Source organism: Episyrphus balteatus, chromosome 1 (assembly GCF_945859705.1).
Source record: "Episyrphus balteatus chromosome 1, idEpiBalt1.1, whole genome shotgun sequence".
In the NCBI taxonomy this organism is placed as follows: Eukaryota; Metazoa; Arthropoda; class Insecta; order Diptera; family Syrphidae; genus Episyrphus; species Episyrphus balteatus.
The window spans coordinates 69,195,383-69,217,861 of record NC_079134.1 but is presented as its reverse complement, the minus strand read 5'-3'; the positions used below and the strand labels follow the sequence as shown (position 1 = coordinate 69,217,861).

General features: G+C 34.5%; 2 protein-coding genes across 2 annotated transcripts in view; one reads left to right on the top strand and one right to left on the bottom strand.

The window, feature by feature from the left end:
• The window catches only part of LOC129907646 (calcium-transporting ATPase sarcoplasmic/endoplasmic reticulum type), a 146,549-nt gene extending 139,570 nt beyond the window's left edge, over positions 1-6,979 (top strand). The window contains exon 9 of the mRNA XM_055983940.1: positions 6,936-6,979. Coding sequence (XP_055839915.1) covers positions 6,936-6,964 — 29 coding nt within the window. The 3' untranslated portion in view covers positions 6,965-6,979. The remainder of the gene's footprint in view (positions 1-6,935) is intronic.
• Positions 6,980-15,660: 8,681 nt separating this feature from the next.
• On the bottom strand, positions 15,661-21,033 carry LOC129906260 (uncharacterized). The gene has a single exon (XM_055981934.1). The coding sequence runs from the start codon at positions 21,031-21,033 to the stop codon at positions 15,661-15,663; it is 5,373 nt and encodes a 1,790-aa protein (XP_055837909.1).
• Between the last annotated feature and the right edge of the window lie 1,446 nt (positions 21,034-22,479).

The following is a 22,479-nucleotide window of genomic DNA, read 5'->3' as shown; positions in this document are numbered from 1 at the left end:
CAGATCGGTAAGCGATTTTTAAAGCGTTCAATCATCGCAAGAAGGCTATTCCTCCTTGTTTTGCTATAAAGCCTGGTACGCAGCTCGCGCTACATTTGAGCTCCCATACAAATTATCGAAAAATTTTATCTGAGCTAAAATAGATAATTTGTATGGGAATTTTATCTCGGCTAAAATTTACCGCGAACAGCGTACCAGGCTTAAAGTATCTAATAAGGAAAGTTATTTCCCATATTCCATTTTTACATATCTTTGCAGAATTTTGTCATTTTTTGTATGCGAATATTTAGCCACTAACCCCGAAAATCCAGGGAAAAATGGGTCGGGATCCCGAATCCCGGGATTGCAATCTCTACAGATGTTGTCATTGACAAGTGGTAAGGGATAACAACTATACATCGGGACAGTCCAATATATAAGAAATATAAATATAAATCACCTCAAACTCAATAAATGGATTTAAGAACTAAAAAAGTTGTATAATTATTTGTGTATCAGTATTAAGGTATTTTAAGAAGACGTTCAGTGGAATAAATAAAACGGAGAATCTGCTCAAAACTCAGCTTTTCGATGCTGGCGCTCAACCATTGACCATCAAGATGTTCGATAAAAACCTTCTCAAGGTACCAGCTCCATATGCTGTCATTAGGTGTGTTTTTTATTACAACCGGTCTTAACTGGACAAAAAAAACGCAGTCTGGGCTAAGCAATTTACATGTTAAATACAACAACACCTTAGCCCCTTGGGCTTAGTTGTTTAGCCCGGAGATTTCTCTGGGCTTAACTTTTTGAAGAGTTTTAAATCTGTGCTACCAAACTAATTTTTTCATAAATTGTTTAGAATTTGTTTAAACACGTGAAAACTGACGTTTGGAAGGACAAAATGTATTAAAATAGTTTTGCTAGCATACATTTTTGTATCTCTTTGTAAAACATACATGAAAAATACAAGAAAAGGATGAAAGCTAAAAATATGACAACTCTAAATTTTTGTGGTGTCTGCTGTTTTCGGAACATTCAATATACAGTGCTGCCAAGATTTCAGGTTAAGCCCCGAGGCGTTTTTTTTGTCCAGTTAAGACCGGTGGTAATAAAAAACACACCTATTGCCAAGTCGTAAAGGATAACAACTATAAATCAGAACAGAAGTAAAAAATAGTTTTAAAATATTTTTCTTCTAGATTTACGAAATGGATTTGTTCTGTATCAGTAAGTATTTAAAGGAGACGGTAGGTGGTATGAATGTAACGGAGAACTCAGCTTTTCGGAGCAGCTGTTCAATTTGATATAAATAAAACATTTGATAAACGATACTCGTTTTACCTAATCGCAATTTCACGAATACGCCGTTTTGCAATCAGAGATCTATTGCGTAATACGAAACGAGCGGCAAGTAAACGATAGTCACGACAAAGAGCGATTATGTGTAAACAAAAAAGAAATTCAAACGATAAAACGATTATTGTAATTCGTAATCGCCTTTGAAAGATAACGAAGTAGTTTCAACGATATTCGTTTTATATAATAATACCTTTGGGGGTCAATTACCGATCTGTGAAACTGTGAAGTGATACAAAATTTATCATTTAAGTTTTCATATTGTAATGTTTTATTCTGGGATCACAATAAAACTTATTTCATTTATTTAATTTCTTATATTTCCGTTCAAATAAAAACTCACTTTTTTCAATTCAATTAACTTTTGTTATTCGCTCAAACAAACACACTTTTAAATCACTTTATTTGTTACTAACTATTTCCAACACTTTATTTCACCTTGTACTGTACTCTTTCACTTTCAAAATTAAACTGTGTCGTTTCCGTGTCCGCGCCATCTATTTATACAAATATTTCGAAATTCGAGTATGTCTCCGAAGGTTCTCGTCCTTGCTTCTCGAAACTTCCTTTCAAGGAGGGGCGCTTCATACACAGCGTCTCCACTGAGCAAACAGCTGCCCAACAACACAACCGTAATCCAATCCACAAACAGAACAATTTTCTTCGCTGTGCAAATTATGTCATGTCGACTCATTTTATCTTTCGTGTACGTGTAAGGTTTTCTCCTGATTGAACCCTCCCTTAGGTAAAATGACTCGTTTTACTTCTACACGGAGAAAAATGAATCTAGTATTTTATACTCCATATGACTAGTAAGGTAATTAAAGTAAAAAGCCCTAGATTTTAAGTAAATTTTACCTTACGTATTGAACATTTCTTGGATCCGTAAAGTAATTTTTATAAGCAAATTATTGGTTAACAAATTAAAGTAGTATATACCTTACGAGTAGCAATATTTCCTTTACGTAGAGTCAAATATATCTTCAACCGAAAAAGTGTAGGTATGGATCTTTTCACTTTAAGATTCTAGTAAAACATATTTTACAAATTTTACTATTCCATGAATAAGTTTTATCTTACACTAAGGTAATAATAATACTGAATTTTAGGAATTTTCCCCAAAAGAGATCAGTGCCCTCGGTACATAGAAAAAAAACTCTTAAAGCTGTCATTGAAAAGTGCGCCATTTGTTCTTCATTTGTGTTGGATGTTTTTTTTTTGTCAACGCTTTAAGGTGGCGAGTGCGGGATAGTTACATTAATTCAAAAAGAATTCGCAAACAATTGAATCAAATAAAGTCAATATCATTTTTATTGACGATATTTGTCTAAATAAAATTGTATGTATATTAGGGTGGGTCAAAACATCGAAATTCTTTAAACATTAATTTAAAATTTTAAATAAATAATAACACACACTAAATTTGAGTTTTCAATATAATTTTTATTTTGGATGCATTTCGAGGGGACTTCCACTCATCTTCAGCAACACGATTAAATATACATAAAATGGTCAAAGTCTAATTTTAAACATAAACAAATCATTACATAGTCATTTTATTATATTTTATGGTGGAGAAAGCAGGAAGATCTTCTCTTGTACGAGTGGCGTGAAACAAAAAATTATTTTAAGAGAGAGTCAAAGTAAACAGAACAAATCTGACTGTATATTGCCTTTGTCTATGTTCAAAGCTGTATTATCTTTGCATATATACATGCTTTCATATGCGTCTAACTTCCTCTCGTCGTTTATGCATTTAACAAGGTGCACTTCACTTGAAGACACTGGTAGGTGTTGTTGCTCCAATACGTGTGATGCGAAAGCCGATTTCCTTGGCTCGTTGTTGATAACGTATTGTTTGTGTTCACAGTATCGCCTCTTAATTGATCTTTTGGTTTGACCATAATATTTTCTACTGCAAACACCACAAGAAATTTGATAAATACCTGCTTTATCCAACGGATCTGTTTTATCTTTTAAGGTGTTAAGATGGTTTTTTAATTTAAAAGGGTTAGAAAAAACCATTTCCATGTTGTTTCTTTTAAAAGTGGTCTTTAGTTTGTTCGTTATTGTTGGTGCAAAAGTGATAGAAACACGTTTAAGATCATCTTTTTTGTCAATCTTTTTGTTTTGTTTAAATAATGTCGATTGGTTTTCATTTGTCTGTTTGTGTGCATGTTTGCGAATAATGTTGTTAATAATTTCTTCACTGTAGCCGTTTGTTTTAGCTACTTTTTTAATGTATTCGTACTCCTGAATGTAATTTGTCAAAGACAGAGGCAAACTTACTAAACGGTGTGCGAGTGAGTGAAACGCAGCCAATTTATGTTGAATTGGTGCATATGAATCGCTTGGAATGTATCGTAGAGTACTTGTTGATTTATGATGTACCGCAATTTCAATTTTGTTTTGGATTCTCTGTAGAGTGAGATCCAAAAAAGTCAATTTTTGTTCATTTTCAACCTCACAAGTGAAATTAATTTCGGGGTACTGTTCATTTAACATGTTTAGTGTGGTGTTAAGGTCAGTTCTTTTTATGACTGCAAATATGTCGTCTACGTAGCGGTGCCAAACTCTTGGTAGCATGTTCTGGGTTTTTAGCTTAACTTCGAAGTTGGACATGAATACCTCCGCTATTAGTGGGGATAATGGGTTTCCCATACTCGTACCAGAATCTATTTTAAAAAAACGATTCCTGAAAACGAAATAGTTGGTGTCCATACACATTTCTGCTGCTCGCATGTAGACGTTTACCTCGTCTTCAGTTATGTCCTGGTTTGACAAATATACCTTCAACAATAACAGTGCTTCTTTGATTGGGATGGATGGGAAAAGCGCTTCAACATCAAATGACACTAAAATTTCATTTTCATTAACTGGCATTTGGTTAATCATCTTAGCAAATTCTATAGAGTTTTTAACTGAACAACTATGAAGAGGTGTAAACTTTTTAACTTCATCAACAAACCACCGTGCGATCTTGGTGCATGGTGCTGACAGAAGAGCTACTATTTCGTCCCGTTTCTGCTTGAACCTCGTAAGTACATTTTTTTAAAAGTTTTAATTTTCTGTTAAACATTGCTCTAAAACTTACAGAAAGAATAGATACAAAGGTTTAAGTATAGAAACAACTCAATCAATATGTCATAAACATAACTTGATTTCCCTTTGTTCAATTCATATTTTTAATTTTCAGAAAAATGTATATTTATTTTTAGAACTGAACAAAATTTGCTTTGTAGATACGTGGTTCAGGCAGAAACGGGACGATTTGTCTCATATTGTCAAAATAATTTTTTGTTTCACGCCACTCGTACAAGAGAAGATCTTCCTGCTTTCTCCACCATAAAATATAATAAAATGACTATGTAATGATTTGTTTATGTTTAAAATTAGACTTTGACCATTTTATGTATATTTAATCGTGTTGCTGAAGATGAGTGGAAGTCCGCTCGAAATGCATCCAAAATAAAAATTATATTGAAAACTCAAATTTAATGTGTGTTATTATTTATTTAAAATTTTAAATTAATGTTTAATGTATACGAGTTTTCGGAAATCGTTTCAATTTTCTTTATTAAATCGAAATTCTTTTTTTTTTATTTGGTACTCCAAAAAATCGATTGCTAGACCCCTCTAGGATATACACACCAAATATGAGCTCTTTATATTAATGGGAAGGTCCTCCGCTTTGCAATTTTCCATTTTTACATCAAGCTTCTACTAAAAAAAAATAATTTTTTTATTAATTGACTTTTTAGCAAATTTCTTTTCATATTCTTGAGGAAATTGAACGCTCTACAAAAAAGGCCTCATACACTTTTTTCGTTTATCTAACCGTTGAATAGATATTTGAGGTCCAAAAATAGAGAAAATCTTTAAAAATTCGTTTTTTGTTCTTAATTTTGTAACAAATTGAAAAATTATAATAATCAAACGCGCAAGACAAATTCTTTTTGCAAATTGATTGCTCCACAAAAAAGGTCTTAATAACTTTTTTCATTAATCTAACCATTCTAAAGATATTCGAGGTCAAAGTTAAAAAAAAGTATAAAAACATTTTATATTTTTAAAAAATTTCCAATTCACTGAAACTTCATTATTTTCAAATTAGCAAGATATATTCTTGTAGGGGCTTAAACGTTCTACAAAAAATTCATTGGAATCAAATTGATTGCTTTAACCGTTAAGAAGATATTCGTATCCATTAAAAAAAAAAGACCTTGCACCAAATTAAAAAAAAAAAAAAACAGACGGACTTTATGATGAAAAACACTTTTTTGAACTTCTCCATCATCGTAATGTTAGTTTTGATTAAAAGCTCGAATTTTGTGACACACATACGCTCCCTATAGAGAAATTAAAAAATCACCCGGCTAATGCAATATTTTATTCATAAGTTTTACAAATTTACAGGGAAATCTTGAAGATTAAAATCGCAAATATCAGGACATTAAATAATAGTGTGGTAAATTAAGATTTTATTCATTTACGACACATTGGGACCAACTGATATTCAAATTTAAAGCTCACTTTATATTTAAGTAATTATTTCATAATATGAATGTTATACATATACATAGAAAAAATTATTCAATTGAACAAAACTAAATTTAAAACTGGACCCAAAAATAAAATAGTACAAATTGTATAATGTTTTGATAACCCAGTGGATTGATTCTCTTTTGTTACGAATATCCCTTTTGTGTTCGATTAGTCTCGTCTCCAATAATTTCCTTGTAATCCCAATGTAGATCATATTGCACGGCTCCCCATCCTTGCCACTGCACCGTATAAGTTTTGTACTTTTTTTTTTAGTTTTGGGTCAGTTTTAAATCTATAGTTCTGTTCAATTGACTTATTTTTTCCTTTTTTATGTACGTTATGTAAAGTGAAATTAGGGCTGAATACTTACTTATAAAATTTCAAAAGAAAAACTATCCTTTTTCATTTACAAAATTAAATAATTAAAAATTGAATGGAAATATTCACACATTGTTAAAAAGTATTCTTTTAATGTTTCCTTATGTTTTGAGTCTTTTTTTTATTGCGTTTATATTGTTGTCTTCTCCATAAAATGTCTTGAGGAATTAATCAACTTTAAATAACTTGTATTGTATTTATTTATTTATATATTTAATTCCCGAACTTTTTATCTCCAAATTTTCTTGGGTGTTTTTACCCTAAGTTAAATGATTGTCAAAACCAAAAACCCAAAAATTCCTTAAAAATAAAAAAAAAACATGTTTGTATGTACGATTCCGCCCTAGCGAGGTAATCCGTCGAAGCGGATTTTGTCCGATTTCATCCAAATCGGACAGTTTTTACCTGTCGGAACCACACCTCGAATCATATTTCGTATGAAATCGGAGAATTTCCTCTCCGACGGATTACCTCGCTAGGGCCGAATGTCAACGTAAATACAATCCGATAATAAAACAAGCAGTCCAACCGTAACAAGCTGTGCCACCCCTCCCCATTTTCAGATTGGATATTACAATTTGTGCTACCCGTTCCTTTTTCAAATTGGGTATATTTTAAGTCTTTATTTGATTTACTTTTCAATATTTACTTTTATTTTTAAATATTGATTATAGTGCCAGATGTTGTCATTGACAAGTGGTAAGCGAAAACAACTATAAATCGGGACAGTCCAATATATAAGAAATATAAATATAAATCACCTCAAACGCAATAAATGGATTTAAGAACTAAAAAAGTTGTATAGTTATTTGTATATCAGTATTAAGGTATTTTAAGAAGACGTTCAGTGGAATAAATAAAACGGAGAATCTGCTCAAAACTCAGCTTTTCGATGCTGGTGCTCAACCATTGACCATCAAGATGTTTGATAAGAACCTTCTCAAAGTACCAGCTCCATATGCTGTCATTGGCAAGTCGTAAAGGATAACAACTTATAAAATATTTTTCTTCTAGATTTACGAAATGGATTTGTTCTATATCAGTAAGTATTTAAAGGAGACGGTAGGTGGTATGAATGTAACGGAGAACTCAGCTTTTCGGAGCAGCTGTTCAATTTGATATAAATAAAACATTTGATAAACGATACTCGTTTTACCTAATCGCAATTTCACGAATACGCCGTTTTGCAATCAGAGATCTATTGCGTAATACGAAACGAGCGGCAAGTAAACGATAGTCACGACAAAGAGCGATTATGTGTAAACAAAAAAGAAATTCAAACGATAAAACGATTATTGTAATTCGTAATCGCCTTTGAAAGATAACGAAGTAGTTTTAACGATATTCGTTTTATATAATAATACCTTTGGGGGTCAATTACCGATCTGTGAAACTGTGAAGTGATACAAAATTTATCATTTCAGTTTTCATATTGTAATGTTTTATTCTGGGATCACAATAAAACTTATTTCATTTGTTTAAATAAAAACTCACTTTTTTCAACTCAATTTACTTTTGTTATTCGCTCAAACAAACACACTTTTAAATCACTTTATTTGCTACTAACTATTTCCAACACTTTATTTCACCTTGTACTGTACTCTTTCACTTTCAAAATTCCCTTCAAGCAAACAAGTCCGACCTCGGTCCGAATCCGCTCCGCCTGAGGCGGAGCTGAGTCCGACTTCGGATCAGAAACTGGTCCGAAGGCGGCTCAAATTAATATGGAAATTATAATCACCGCGAAGTCGATTGCATATGTATTAGTGTGGTGAAAATCTCCATTCCGAGAAAACGGAGCCGAAGGCGGAACGAATGACGTGCGGCATTTTGACATCGATCGATACTCGAGTATCGAATATGTTTGACATTTCTATCAAAACAAAAAACTCTGTTTATCGATTTTGTTGACTAAAAATGTTTTTTTTTTTTTTTAATTTTATTGTTTTTTTAGCAAAAGAAATTACAATAAATACAATATTAAAATAAATATTAAATAAAATAAATCTTTTCATTTGTTGTTGCTGCTGTTGTTGGTGCACTTTTGGATGTCCAGTATTCCCTCTACTTAGTTGATATCCTTTGTTGATATCTCCTGCTGATTCGTTATTCTCTAGAAAGATATTGATTTAACAATGATCAGGAGATATATTAATGTTATTAAATACCTGCTGTCGATTCCCAGTCATTCGCATCACATCCGGATGCATTAGTGTACCTTCGGGTAAAAGGGTTGGTTTTTTTCCCAACGTAAATTGGGTTTGCATGTGGTGCACTCGGTCGGGTGGTTTTTGAGAATGTGCAGATTGCTGCTGCACACATTTCATTAGGGAATCTCTCAATTTCAGTCTTAACGACTGCTTACCCCCACACACAATATGCGTTGAGTTTTCATCAATTTTAATTATCGTATCTTCACTTGGTATGCTTATCGTTAATACACCTCCAATTCGTTCTGTTTTAATATCTGTTATTCCATCTGCGCCAATTTCTTCAAAAACAAATCTATATCGACTCCTCCATATTCATATTTATGCCGACCCCAACTAACAATTTTACTTCCACAAGGTTAGGATCTTTAATTTCTTGCAGCTATTATCTCTACAGGGCTTGTATTTAGTTTGTGAATCGAAAATTCAAACTTCCGAGGCTTTACTTTCGTTTACCGCTTCCTAGAAACCTAGTGCGAGTGGAATTTAAAAATTTCTACAAGCATTAATGAAAACATTTCGTTTAAATTTGGATATGGCCACATGAAATTCCATTGTAGAAGCACAAGAAATAAAAGCCAATTACTGACTTCTTTTAAATGGCTTTGCAAAAGAAATTGTATTAGAACTGCTTACAAAGTCTTTATGAATGCTATGTAGTTTTTTTATCCGATTCGAAAATTATTAGACTCAAAAATGACTTAGGTATGTTTTTTAGTATGGTAGAAGTACCTACAACTTATACAATTGCCTTAAATGCATTTATTATTATAGTTCTATATTACCAAAATTATGTCAATAGTATATGAGTCGTGATATTCATTAAAAAAAATACGTTGAATTTCAAATAAACCGCAGTTAAACGGTTTTGCCTTTTTAAACAAATTTTCCACAAAATAAATGTGTTATAGTTACTCCATTCTAATATTTGAATTAAAAAATTGTTGAATCATTGTTTTTGATTGAAAATTATGTTTAATATCACTTTCAAATATAACGACTTACATAATTGTATGTTTTGCATCTCTGTGTGAGAAAAAAAGAAGTTCAATTTCCGGCGCATGCGCGAAAAGCTTTTAGTTTTATATGTTTGCCTTAGCGAAGTTAGGGGATTTTTATTTATATTTGTAGAAGTCCTTTAAGTACAAGCAAAACATTGTAAAAAGCATTTAATTTTATAAGTTTGCCTAAGCGAAGTTAGGCTCCCTAATTTTATTTCTAGAAGCCCTATAAAAGTGAGTACAAGCTAAATTTTTTAAACTGTCAGGCAAACTCATGAGAATAAGAAATATTTGGATAAGTGCCATTATGGTGACCATTTTTGGTTTTTTTTATTCATTGTTATAAAGAAATAAATGAAAAAGTGAATCTTTTCATATCGGTAATTGGTTTAAAATAGTGATATTAAAAATGATTTACTGACCAATTCGGAGTTCATATTCAAGTAAGTGGAGAAGAAAGGAAAACAAGATTTTAATCTTCTCCACTTATTTAAATATAAAATAGTGATGGACATTTTCGATTTTTTATCTAAGTTCAAAACAAAGTTAATTCTCTAATTTTTAAGAAAAAGCCAAAAGCCCAAAAAAATTAAAGATTTTTTTTCTGCTTCGGAAAAATGGGGTTTGACGGCATCCGGGTGAAACCTCCAAAGTCTAAAAAAACCGAATTTTTCAGATATTCCAGAAAAAATTGTTCTTGAGTAACAAGTTATTCACTTTCATCTTCTCAATACCTGGGTATGACAGTGGGCTCATCAGTTAGATGCTGTCATACCCTTACTAAGACGCAAAATTTTGGTCCATGAATACAGACACTTATAAAAATCACAACCTGAATAGACTGTGAATTTTAATATTTTAGGGGAACATGTGCCCACGTTCTGTAACTTAGTCGAGAACTTCTCGCATCGAAAAATTGTGAAACAAAAATTCCATACGTTTCTCTATTTGGAAAAATAACCTGTGTCTGTATCTCGATGTGAGAATCAACCCTATAAATTTTTTATTCCATTGGAATTATTGGAAACTGTCAAAAAAAGGGAAAATATTTTTACATTTGGCCATCAAAGGTTATATAGACATAGTTTTACCAAAATATCCCCAGGCTCGGTAGTCCGAAGGTATAGCAGTCGGTCACCGAGTGGAGGGTACCGAGTTCAAGTCACGGTTGGGTCATGAAATTTCTTCTTTTTTTTTTCTTTAATATTCTTTTTTTTTATTTTAAAAATTTAAATGATACAAAAATAAATAACCGTGAACACTTTTTCAGAAGTAACATCTCAGATTTAATGCAAGATTATCAATTTTTTTCAAATATCTTACTTTCTCCCATCCTTTTTGCTTGTGAGTAATTTTGGCAGTTCAATCGAGAAATTATCTCGATAATTTTCTTACAGACACAGTTTTATTCACATTTTTCCAGTCTGTCGAGCATTTTCATTTAGAAATGTTTCAAGGCGAGAAAATTTTGTTTATAGAAACAAACGAATGTGAGAAAATGATTTTTGTGTCGATTCACATTATTTTTGTTCCGATTTGCGTGTTTCATGCGAGTAATTTCTCGATGCGAGAGTTACAGAACGTAGGCAATGGTTACATTCTTGCACCTTAAAACAATTGCCCGTGGTCAGGCTAATAAGTAAACAAAGTGAAAAAAATAATGAAAATTATTTTTATTTTTAAGCGGAGTGATTGAATATAATTCAATTAAAAAGTTAATAACTTTTTATTATTAAAAAGTTAAAGTGGCCTCAACTCCATATGCGTTTCGCCCAGGTATGACAGTGGGCTCATCAGTTAGATGCTGTCATACCCTTAGGTTAGGTTAGGTTGTATGGGCTGACAGTTGATTTTGTTACCGTCACACTTAGATCAATGTAGATCCCTTGTGATACCCTGAAGTATTGTAACTTCATGAAAAAGTGTTAACCTATGAATGCTATGGTTGTTCAAGCCATTCAGAGGATTTGACAAATTTCGGTAGGCTATTGCCTGAGAGTTCCGATAGTTCTTCTAATTCGTTAAAGAAGTAACTTCCTAAGAATTTTTTCCTAGTGCGACAGAGTGCTGGGCAGTGACAGAGGAAGTGAACAGTGTTTTCCTGTTCGTCCTCATTTCCGCAGCCTCTGCATAGATCATCCGTACTAAGCCCCATTTTCTTTTTGTGGTATCCTAGTAGGTTATGACCCGTTAGGACGCCTATTAGGGATCTTAAGGACGGCTTACTAAGTAGTAAGATCTTATTTGATTTTTTCTTGTCGAAGTTCGGCCATAGTTTCCTGGTGTGACCGCAGGATTCTAGGAGGTTCCATCTATCATTGGTTTTTTGAGAAATCTTGTTGACGATATTTCGCTTTATTTCACATTGTGGGATTCTGATGTTATGGTCTATGAGAGAGGGATCAAGAACTGAGCCCTCCCTTGCAAGCTCATCCGCTTTTTCGTTGCCGAACACATCACTGTGGCCGGGAACCCAGCAGAGTCTTACATTATGCTGCATAGCAAGAACCCTAAGCTCTTCGCGACAGCAAGAAACAAGCTTTGACTTGATTAAGGTGGCAGAAATCGCTTTTATTGCTGCTTGGCTATCAATGAAAAAGGTGATGTCAGCAGGTGATATCGCCATCATGGATATTTGTTTAGCAGCATTTTTCACTGCCAATATCTCGGCTTGGAAGACACTGCTGTGATCGGGGAGCCTGAAGGAACTGGCAAGGTTAAGGTTTTGTGAGTAAAAACCTGCACCAACCCCAGTGTTCATTTTCGAACCATCAGTAAAGATGGCGATAGTCGACTCATTTGAGAAAGGTACACTGTTTTCCCAACTTGTCTGTTAGGAAAACTGACATTAAAAGACTTGTTGAAGTCTAAGTAAGGGGTCATGTAATCTGTACTTACGTTGTTGCCAACGTAGTTAGAAAGGATCGTAGTATGGCCGTTTTGACTAGTATTCCAAATGTTAGTTTGACTGAGTCGTAGGGCGCTGTTCGCTGCTAGTTCTTGTACAAATAGATCTAAGGGAGTGAGATTAAGGATTGCTTCCAGACCTGCGGTTGGAGTGGACCTCATCACCCCCGTAGTGCTAATGCATGCTGCTCTTTGTACTTTGGTTAGGGTCTTCAAGTTCGTGGATTTCTCCAGAGCTTGCCACCAGCCATAAGTCAGAATGGGTCTGACAATGGCGGTATACATCCACATGATTATTTTGGGATTTGGTCCCCAGTTTCTGCCAAGAATTCTATTGCATGAGTAAAGTGCAAACGTGGCTTTCTTATATCTTTCTTGAATGTTTGGACCCTAGTTAAGTTTCTTATCCAAGATCACTCCGAGATATTTCGCTTTATCCGAAATTTTAAGTGGGGTGCCATCAATTTTTGGCACTTCAAAAGGAGGAATTTTCCTTCTGTTTGTGAAAAGTACCAGTTCTGTTTTTAGTTACTGACCTTGGATAATGCGCTTTCTAATTGTTCGCTTACAGTGGTTAGGTATTTACCTGTCGCTAGAAGAGCTAGATCGTCCGCGTAGGCTATAACCTTGACACCGCTGTTATTCAGTTTGATGAGAATCTCATTCATCACCAAAATCCAAAGAAGAGGTGATAGAATACCCTCTAGATGCGTACATTTTTATATGTGACCCACCTAATTCACTATTTATTTGTCTGTTTTTCAACATGCACACGATCCATTTTATGACCGTGTCTTCTATTTTAAGATCAGTGAGTGCTTTTTCAATTGCACTGTTATGAACATTATTGAATGCTCCTTCTATGTCTAGAAATGCTGCGAGGGTATATTCTTTAACCACAAGTGACTTTTCTATTGTTCTGACTGCACAGTGTAAAGCTGTCTCTACACTTCTACCTTTTGTGTATGCATGCTGAAAGGGTGATATAGTCTCCGGTCTCAAATAACTGCGGATATGTATATCGATTAACCTTTCAAGTGTCTTGCGTGTAAAAGAAGTTAGACTGATAGGTCTGAAATCTTTGGGTTCTGTATAAATGGATTTACCAGCTTTTGGTATAAAGACAACTTTTACTTCACGCCATGTTTTAGGGACATATCCCAATTGTAGGCTATTTTGGAATATTGTGATCAGGTATGGAATAATGAATTCACTACTTTTTTGCAGCATCAAGGGGAAGACGCCATCTAGGCCTGGAGATTTATAAGGAGAGAAGGAGTTGATGGCCCAGGTCAACTTTTCTTTCGTAATAATTTCTCTAGGAATTTCACATATTGAGTGGAAAGAGTTTGTAGAATCATTTTCCAATTCAGAGTTACAACCTGGGAAATGGGCTTCCACCAGGAGTTTTAGACTGTCTTGACAGGATTCTGTCCATCGATTATCAGGCCCTTTTAGGGACCCTATAGAGGTATTCGTCTTGGAGAGTATTCTCCTTAGTCTCGCCGAATGGTTAGTACATTCGATAGTGCTACAGAAGTTTCTCCAGGAGCTACGTTTGGCTCGTTGAGTTTCTGTCTTGAACTTTCTCTGACTGGTTTTGTAAGATTCCCAGTCACTTTCTGCTCTAGTGCGTTTAGCACTGTTGAACAGTTTTCTTGTTTCTTTTCTTATGCTAGTGAGCTCAACAGTCCACCAGGGTGGTTTGTTGTTTTTCTTCGCCGCGGTAATGAGAGGACAGCTTTTGTCCAATGCATCGCGTAGAATTCCTGTGAATTCCTCTGTCAGTTTATCAAGACCATTTGTGTTTAGGTTATTGTCAATGTTTATGTTCTTAAGTCAAAGGCGTTGACTCAAGAAAATTCTTAAATGTTCTTGTTTTCAAAAGGAGATTAGAGCAAGAACAATTAAATTATTTTAAATTGAACCAAGTTGTGGTTCAATGCAAAAAATGAAAGACAGTTGAGTTTTCTATAACGTTATAAATTTTAATGTTGAGGAACTAATTGTAGTGTATTCAAATAATGATGGTTAGCAATTAAATTCAAAATGTAAAAGATCCTACCATGAAGCTTCTATCCATGTCATACTGTATTTCTTTACATAAAAAATACAGCTGATTTTACGGATTTAATATAAAAAGTTCAGCAACCCTAAGTAGGGGAAATAGTTCATTTGAATCATATTAAATTTACTTTTCGGAGTTCTATACACATGAATGCAATTCTTCTTATTTTCCTTTTAAACATATTCTAAAATAAAAGAGATGCCATTAATAAAGTTATCGTTAAGTTTTTGCATTACAATTTAGCATTATAATTTTGTGGGTTAAAGTGAGAAAGCTATACTTATGAATTTCATATTTTACAGTTTCTTTTAGTTTTCGTTTTCTTTTCTCGAGCTTCGGTTGTTTGGAAAGTTTTCTTTAAATTGTTATAAATTTTTTAATTTGTAAAAATACCTTGGATTAACAATTAATAGTTAATTAATGCAATTATTATATAAATTTGCATATTAATTGTTAATCTAGTGTATTAAGCAAAAGTCTTCATTTTAGTGTAATTTTATGTTGATGACGTCACATGTCTTCTTGTTGCATTGATGACGTCTGTTTCTCTCGAGCGTGATATTTCGTTTCTGTGACGTGTGAATGGTTCTTTTTTATGTTGAACGCCAACATCCTCCACCCCCGCGGGAAAGTAAGGCATAGTGTGTGAGTGTTTTGTGGCCAAAGTGTGTTGATTGATTTGAGGCGAAATTATCTTAATTTGGCAGACGTCTTTTGTTGTTGTCATCATAAATCGCCATCATCATCATTTGGGCTATGTCCATGGTTCATAGCAGGTGTGTTACCAAAAATAAAAATAAATTAGAAAAAGAATTAGTTTTTTTAAGAAACCCAAAAAAATTAATTTAAAATTCAAAATTTATTTATCTGCTTCGGCACCTCCCACCACCCACAGGTGCTTTGGATTCTTCTTCCTTTGGATTATATTTCGTACCTGTTGGTTTAGAGAGGGTAAGTTCATTGGTTGGTACATGCAAAATGATTAAGAAAGTTTGTTTGTTTTTTTTTGTTTTTTTTGTTTTTTTTTTTTTTTAAGGGGTTGATATGGGCGTTAAGATGATTTGTTCATTTATTAAAATTATATTTAATTCAGGGATATGGGCATTACACTCAGGGAATGATATGGGCATTTCACTCAGGGAATGATATGGGCTTTAATTAATGTTGTTTTATGAAAGCAATATTTTGATTAAATTAGATTTATTAGTTAGTTTTATTTATTACTGTTTGACGGATCACATATTGGTAGTCGTGATAGTTTTGATATTGGTCGTTTTAAAATAGAGTTTTTTGTTTTTATTGTCACTACGCGTGTAAAACCATCTGCGCCGGGATGTAATTCGATTACTCTTGCAAGTAACCATGCTGATGGTGGAAGATTATCTTCCTTCACGAGAACAATATCTCCAACCTTGAGGTTCTCTTTTGGGTTGAGCCATTTTGGACGTTGCTGCAGGTGATGCAAGTATGATGAGCTCCATTGCTTCCAAAATTCCTGCTTGAGACGTTGTAGGTATTTCCATTTGTTGAGAGCATTGATGTTGTGTTCCATAAGGTTCCTCTCAGGAAGGGTGCAGAGTGGGGCTCCAATAAGAAAATGCCCAGGTGTGAGCACTGACAGGTCGTCTGGATCTGAACTCATTGGGCAAAGTGGTCTGGAGTTGAGGCAGGCTTCAATTTGAGCCAGAAGTGTAGTGTGTTCTTCAAAGGTGAGTTTAGAGCAGCCAATAGTTCGTTTGAGGTGAAACTTAATTGACTTCACTCCTGCCTCCCAGAGTCCTCCAAAATGTGGTGATGATGGAGGATTGAAATGCCATTTCGTGTTTTGAGCAGCAAGAGCTTCACTTACTTCTGAAGACCACTCAGATGAAATGAACTTGCTATCTTTTCGCATCTCGTTGTTTGCTCCCTTAAAGTTTGTTCCGCAGTCGCTAAACATATTTGCACAACTTCCTCGTCGGGCAACAAACCTTCTAAATGCTGCTATAAAGGCAACCGAGCTTAAGTCGCTGACCAGCTCTATATGAATGGCCTTAGTAGACATACAGACGAAGACGGCTATATAGCCCTTTGAAAATTTATTGCATTTACCCTTCCACATCTTTATTTCAATTGGTCCAGCATAGTCAACTCCTGTATTTGTAAATGGTCTGGATGCAATCACTCTCTCTGCAGGTAGGCTACCCATAAGCTGCTCTTGCACCTTCGCGTTGTATCGATGACATCGAACGCAATGATAAATGACGGATTTAATTGTCCTTTTAACATTTGTAATCCAATATAAATTTCTTATTGTGGCCATCATAATTTGTTGACCGCCATGCAGTGTACTTTGATGAATGTCCGATATCAAGAGCTTAACAAAGGGATGGGAGTTTTTTAGTATTACAGGGTGTTGCTGATTGAAACTTAGTGTTGAGTTTGTTAGCCTTCCACCTACTCGTAACATACCATCACTAGCGATAAAAGGGTTAAGACTTCGAATGTGGCTACTCTTTGGTATAGATTTTTTGTTTTCTAAACTAGATATTTCTTCAGGGAAGCATTCTTTTTGAACAAACCTAATTATTTGATTTTGAGTTGAAATTAATTCATCTGATTGTAAAGGATGTGTAACAAGTGATTTTCTGCTGTCTTTGTGTAGTAGATTATAAAAATATCTGCGCCATATTGCAACACTTCGTACAAGACGTTTAAGAGTTGAGTATTTGTCTATAATTGGGTTTATGTTTAAAAGATAACTGAAAACTACATTACCAATGTTTGACGGTGAGATATTAACGTTTTCTTGATAAGAAAATGGTATTGTCATAGAACATAAATTAGTTCTTTTTGTTTCGAGGTCAGTTTCAATAGGTATTACGTTCTTACGCTCATCTTTGACAAAATTTTTCAGAAATGGTGGCCCATGCCACCACATTTCACTATCAATAACATCTTTAGGCGATAGTCCTCTTGAGACAATGTCAGCGGGGTTTTCCTTGCCATTTACGTGATGCCATATAGTTGTTTCAGTGAGAGACTGAATTTCAGCTACTCGATTCGCGACAAATGTCGTTCTTAATGATGGGCTTCCTCTGATCCATGCTAAGGTGATCATAGAGTCAGACCAAGCAGAGATGTCTACAGTTTCAAGTTGCATAGATCTTGAAATACGATGAATGAGCTTTGCAAGCAGAAGTGCTGCACACAGTTCCAATCTAGGCAGTGATATACTTTTAATGGGAGCTACTCTGGTTTTCGATGCTATAAGATGAATAACCTCTTCTCCATCTTTAACAACTCTTGCGTATATAACTGCAGCATAGGCTTTCTCCGAAGCATCACAAAATCCATGTAGTTGAATCAAGGATGAATTTTCAAAGTTAATCCAGCGAGGTATTTGAATCTCTTCTAATTTCTTAAGATTGTTTCTTAGGTCAAGCCAACTTATTTTAAGTGCATCGGGTAAAGTTGAATCCCAAGATAACTCGTCGACCCATAGTTGTTGCATTAATAATTTTGCCTTAATGATGCAAGGCGCAATCCATCCTAATGGATCAAAAAGACGTGAGATGTCAGCCAGGACAGATCGTTTTGTATATTTATCAGTGTTGGGAAGATTAATCTTGAATGTGAAGACATCTTTCGCTGGATGCCATTGGATACCGAGTGTTTTTATAGAATCAGTAGAGTCAAAATCCATCGGTAGATTAACTTCTCTTTCAGTTTTAGGTATCTGAACCAAAATGTTTGACGAATTGCTTGCCCACTTACGCAAAGGAAATCCAGCTTGGTTTAAGACTGTCAGAACGTCTCTTTGTAACGTGGTTGCGTCCGCTTCGTTATCGGACCCATATAAAAAGTCATCAACGTAGAAACCTTCATTGATAGCCTTTGCTACATGAGGTTGAGTATTCTCAACATCCAAAGCGATTTGTTGTAGAGTACGCACTGCCAAATAGGGAGCAGAGGCTGTACCAAACGTGACAGTGTTGAGAGCAAATGTTTTTATTGGTTCAGTGTCACTATCTCTCCATAATATGAGTTGATATATGGTGTCTTTTGGAGCCATCCATATTTGTCTGTACATTTTGCTGATATCAGCTGCAAAGGCTATTTTGAATTTTCTCCATTGGGCTATTAAGTCGATTATATCCCTTTGAAGACGTGGACCGACCATCAAATGGTCGTTCAAAGATAAGCCAGTAGAAGTGGGACAAGAGGCATCAAAGACTACTCGGAGTTTTGTTGTCGTGGACTCCTTGAACACCGCATGATGGGGTAGGTAATAATGATTACCTTCAGTTATGGCAGTTACGGATGTCACTTCCTTCATATGTCCCATCGTCAGGTACTCATTTATGCAGCTGGAGTACTCATCCTTCAGTTTTTTGTTCATTGCCATTCGCTTTTCCAATTGAAAAAATCGCGCCATTGCTGCTCTTTTAGAGTCGCCAAGGATCGGTCGGATGTTGTTCTTAAAGGGAAGTTGTACTTCATACCTTCCATCTTCTTTCCTTTGAAAGGTTTCGTTGTAATGTTGTTGACATTTTTCTTCTTCCAACGTTAGTTTACGGTAATCAAGGTTTTCTTCTATCTCCCAAAAACGCCTTACTTCCGCCATGATGGCGTTGAAGTGATTCTGAACAGTTTGTTTAGTTTGTTGGCCTTCAGATCTGAACGATCCAGTTAAAATCCATCCTAACTCGGTTTGTTGTGCAACCGGAGACCCAATTTTTTCCTTTACAAGCCCTTCCAAAATGATAGATGCGTAGACATCTGCTCCAAGCAAGAGATCGATCTTCCCAGGGATAGAAAACCAAGGATCGGCCAGTGACAAGTTATCGAGATGGATCCAATCAGATGAGTCAACTTCCTGTGTTGGTACCAAAGTTGTTAGTTGGGACAAAACAAAGGCTTGAATTTCAAGGGAAAATAATGGATTTGTCATAGAGTATATGGTGAGGTCAACCTTGGACTTGGAGGTGCCTGTCAAGGTTTGACCTAACCCGGTAACGTTGACCAATGTTTTTTCTTTTTTTAGTTTAAGGAGCTGTGTGACATTTTCTGTTACAAAGCTAATTTCAGAGCCAGGGTCGATTAGTGCTCTCAGAACATGAGCTGTTCCATTGGGAGCGAAAACCTTAACTCGTGCTGTTGCCAGCAATCCCTTCGAACGTATATTGTTAAAAAAGGTACGAGCAGTTTGTGGATTTGTTGAATTCTCTTGTTCGCTGCTTTGAAGAGAAAAATGATCAGGATTTTGCACTAAATTAACGTTATAGTTTTCGTAATTATTGCCTTGTCTTCTAAACTGATTTTGATGGTGGGCTGAGTTGTTATTTTGTCTTTGAGATGATGTACTCGGTAGATTCGTATTGTTTCTATTTTGTTGCGTTTCTATGTGTAACATAGTGTGGTGCTTTAATCCACATTTGATGCAGCGATTACTGCTGCTGCACGTGGATGAATGGTGGTCATATCCTAAGCAGTTTGAACAAATCGAATTTCGCTTCATGGCTTCAATACGTGCTTTCACACCCATATTCGAAAACTGTCTACAGAATCGTATTCCGTGGTCGGCCTTGCACAGGCGGCAAGAAAATTGCTTATTCGTATGAAACGACCCCGATGGTTTTCTGAACGACGACGTGTTTGAAGCTGGATGTTTAAATTCCTTATCGTCATAAATTTGTTCTAACGAACTGAATCGTGCCTGTAAGAAGGCTGCAAAAGTTTTCCAATCTGGAAGAACCTTTGATGTCCCCAAACGAAATTCCCATTCTTTTTGAGTTTGAAGAGGGAGTTTTTGGTACACCACATAAATTAAAATGCAGTCCCAAGCATCAACTTTAATGTTCAAATTTGCAAGTGCATGAATACATGATGTCGTTACATCATGCAAGGACTTTAGACCCGACGCCGATTCGTGTGTGTGTTTTTGCTGCTCCATTAATCTTCTGATTTGAGCATTAACAAGTTTTCGCGTATTTTTATACCTATCAACTAAAATTTCCCAGGCAGAGCTATATGATTTGCCTTCGATTGGGAGATGACTTATTAGTTCTAAAGGTGTTTTTGCTAGCGAAGACAGTAAGTATTGCAGTTTCTGTATATCTGAGAGATCTACGTTATGGTGAACCATACTCTCAAACATGTTTTGAAATGCAAACCAATCCTCATAGTCACCAGAGAATGGTTTAATTTCAATTCGTTTTAGTTTTATTTCACACACGGAAGATTTGGTGGTATTGTTTAACCGAGAAGTGTCAAAATAAGTGTTTTCACGTTCAGGGCAGATTTCATCGAGTAAATCTTGTAATTTGCCATTAAAGTCAAAATAAATCAGTTTAATTTTTGTAAAGGTTTCACTTTCAAGATACTTTTCTTTTGCTGGGTCAGCAGAGTTATTAACAATGGACGTGTGGTCCTTCTTTGCTAGCTTGAAAGTATTTTCAACCTCTACCAGCCACGTGTTCATGAAACCTTTTGAAGATCGCGCCGCGGTATCCTTTCCTATTTTTTCACAGAATTGTTCATAGTCATTTTGAAACTCTTTAAGTCTTAGTTCTTGAGTTTCTATTATCTTTCCTAGCTTAGACATCGCAAGAAACTAGTTGCACTTAAGGCTTTGTTTTTATTTAAGGAGAATAAAATCACTTTAAATGTATATATATTTGCATAAAAAAAAAATATGTAGTTTATAATTATGTAGTTGTATGAAGTTTTTATTTAAATTGTTCAAATATTAATGTTTTTAAAGGATTTTATGTAATTACCACCTTTTCACAAACGGTTAAGGCACGTGTTACCGTTAGTATGAAAATCCAATGCACAATAATTTCCAGATAGAAGAGAATTCCTCCTTTTAGTTAAAGTCCAATATATTCCAATTTTGTAATTTTATGTTGAAAAGCCGTCGGCAAAACAAGGTACGATATAATGGCTTTTAATGTCCAGTTTTCCAAGCCTCGTGGTTGTAACACACACTTTATATGTACTTTACTTTAATACTTTAAAAATAAAAAATCGCGCTTTTCTTTTAAAAAGGCTCGAAGGACCATGTTCTTAAGTCAAAGGCGTTGACTCAAGAAAATTCTTAAATGTTCTTGTTTTCAAAAGGAGATTAGAGCAAGAACAATTAAATTATTTTAAATTGAACCAAGTTGTGGTTCCGGCTCGAAGGACCATGTTCTTAAGTCAAAGGCGTTGACTCAAGAAAATTCTTAAATGTTCTTGTTTTCAAAAGGAGATTAGAGCAAGAACAATTAAATTATTTTAAATTGAACCAAGTTGTGGTTCAATGCAAAAAATGAAAGACAGTTGAGTTTTCTATAACGTTATAAATTTTAATGTTGAGGAACTAATTGTAGTGTATTCAAATAATGATGGTTAGCAATTAAATTCAAAATGTAAAAGATCCTACCATGAAGCTTCTATCCATGTCATACTGTATTTCTTTACATAAACAATACAGCTGATTTTACGGATTTAATATAAAAAGTTCAGCAACCCTAAGTAGGGGAAATAGTTCATTTGAATCATATTAAATTTACTTTTCGGAGTTCTATACACATGAATGCAATTCTTCTTATTTTCCTTTTAAACATATTCTAAAATAAAAGAGATGCCATTAATAAAGTTATCGTTAAGTTTTTGCATTACAATTTAGCATTATAATTTTGTGGGTTAAAGTGAGAAAGCTATACTTATGAATTTCATATTTTACAGTTTCTTTTAGTTTTCGTTTTCTTTTCTCGAGCTTCGGTTGTTTGGAAAGTTTTCTTTAAATTGTTATAAATTTTTTAATTTGTAAAAATACCTTGGATTAACAATTAATAGTTAATTAATGCAATTATTATATAAATTTGCATATTAATTGTTAATCTAGTGTATTAAGCAAAAGTCTTCATTTTAGTGTAATTTTATGTTGATGACTTCACATGTCTTCTTGTTGCATTGATGACGTCTGTTTCTCTCGAGCGTGATATTTCGTTTCTGTGACGTGTGAATGGTTCTTTTTTATGTTGAACGCCAACAGTTTATGTGA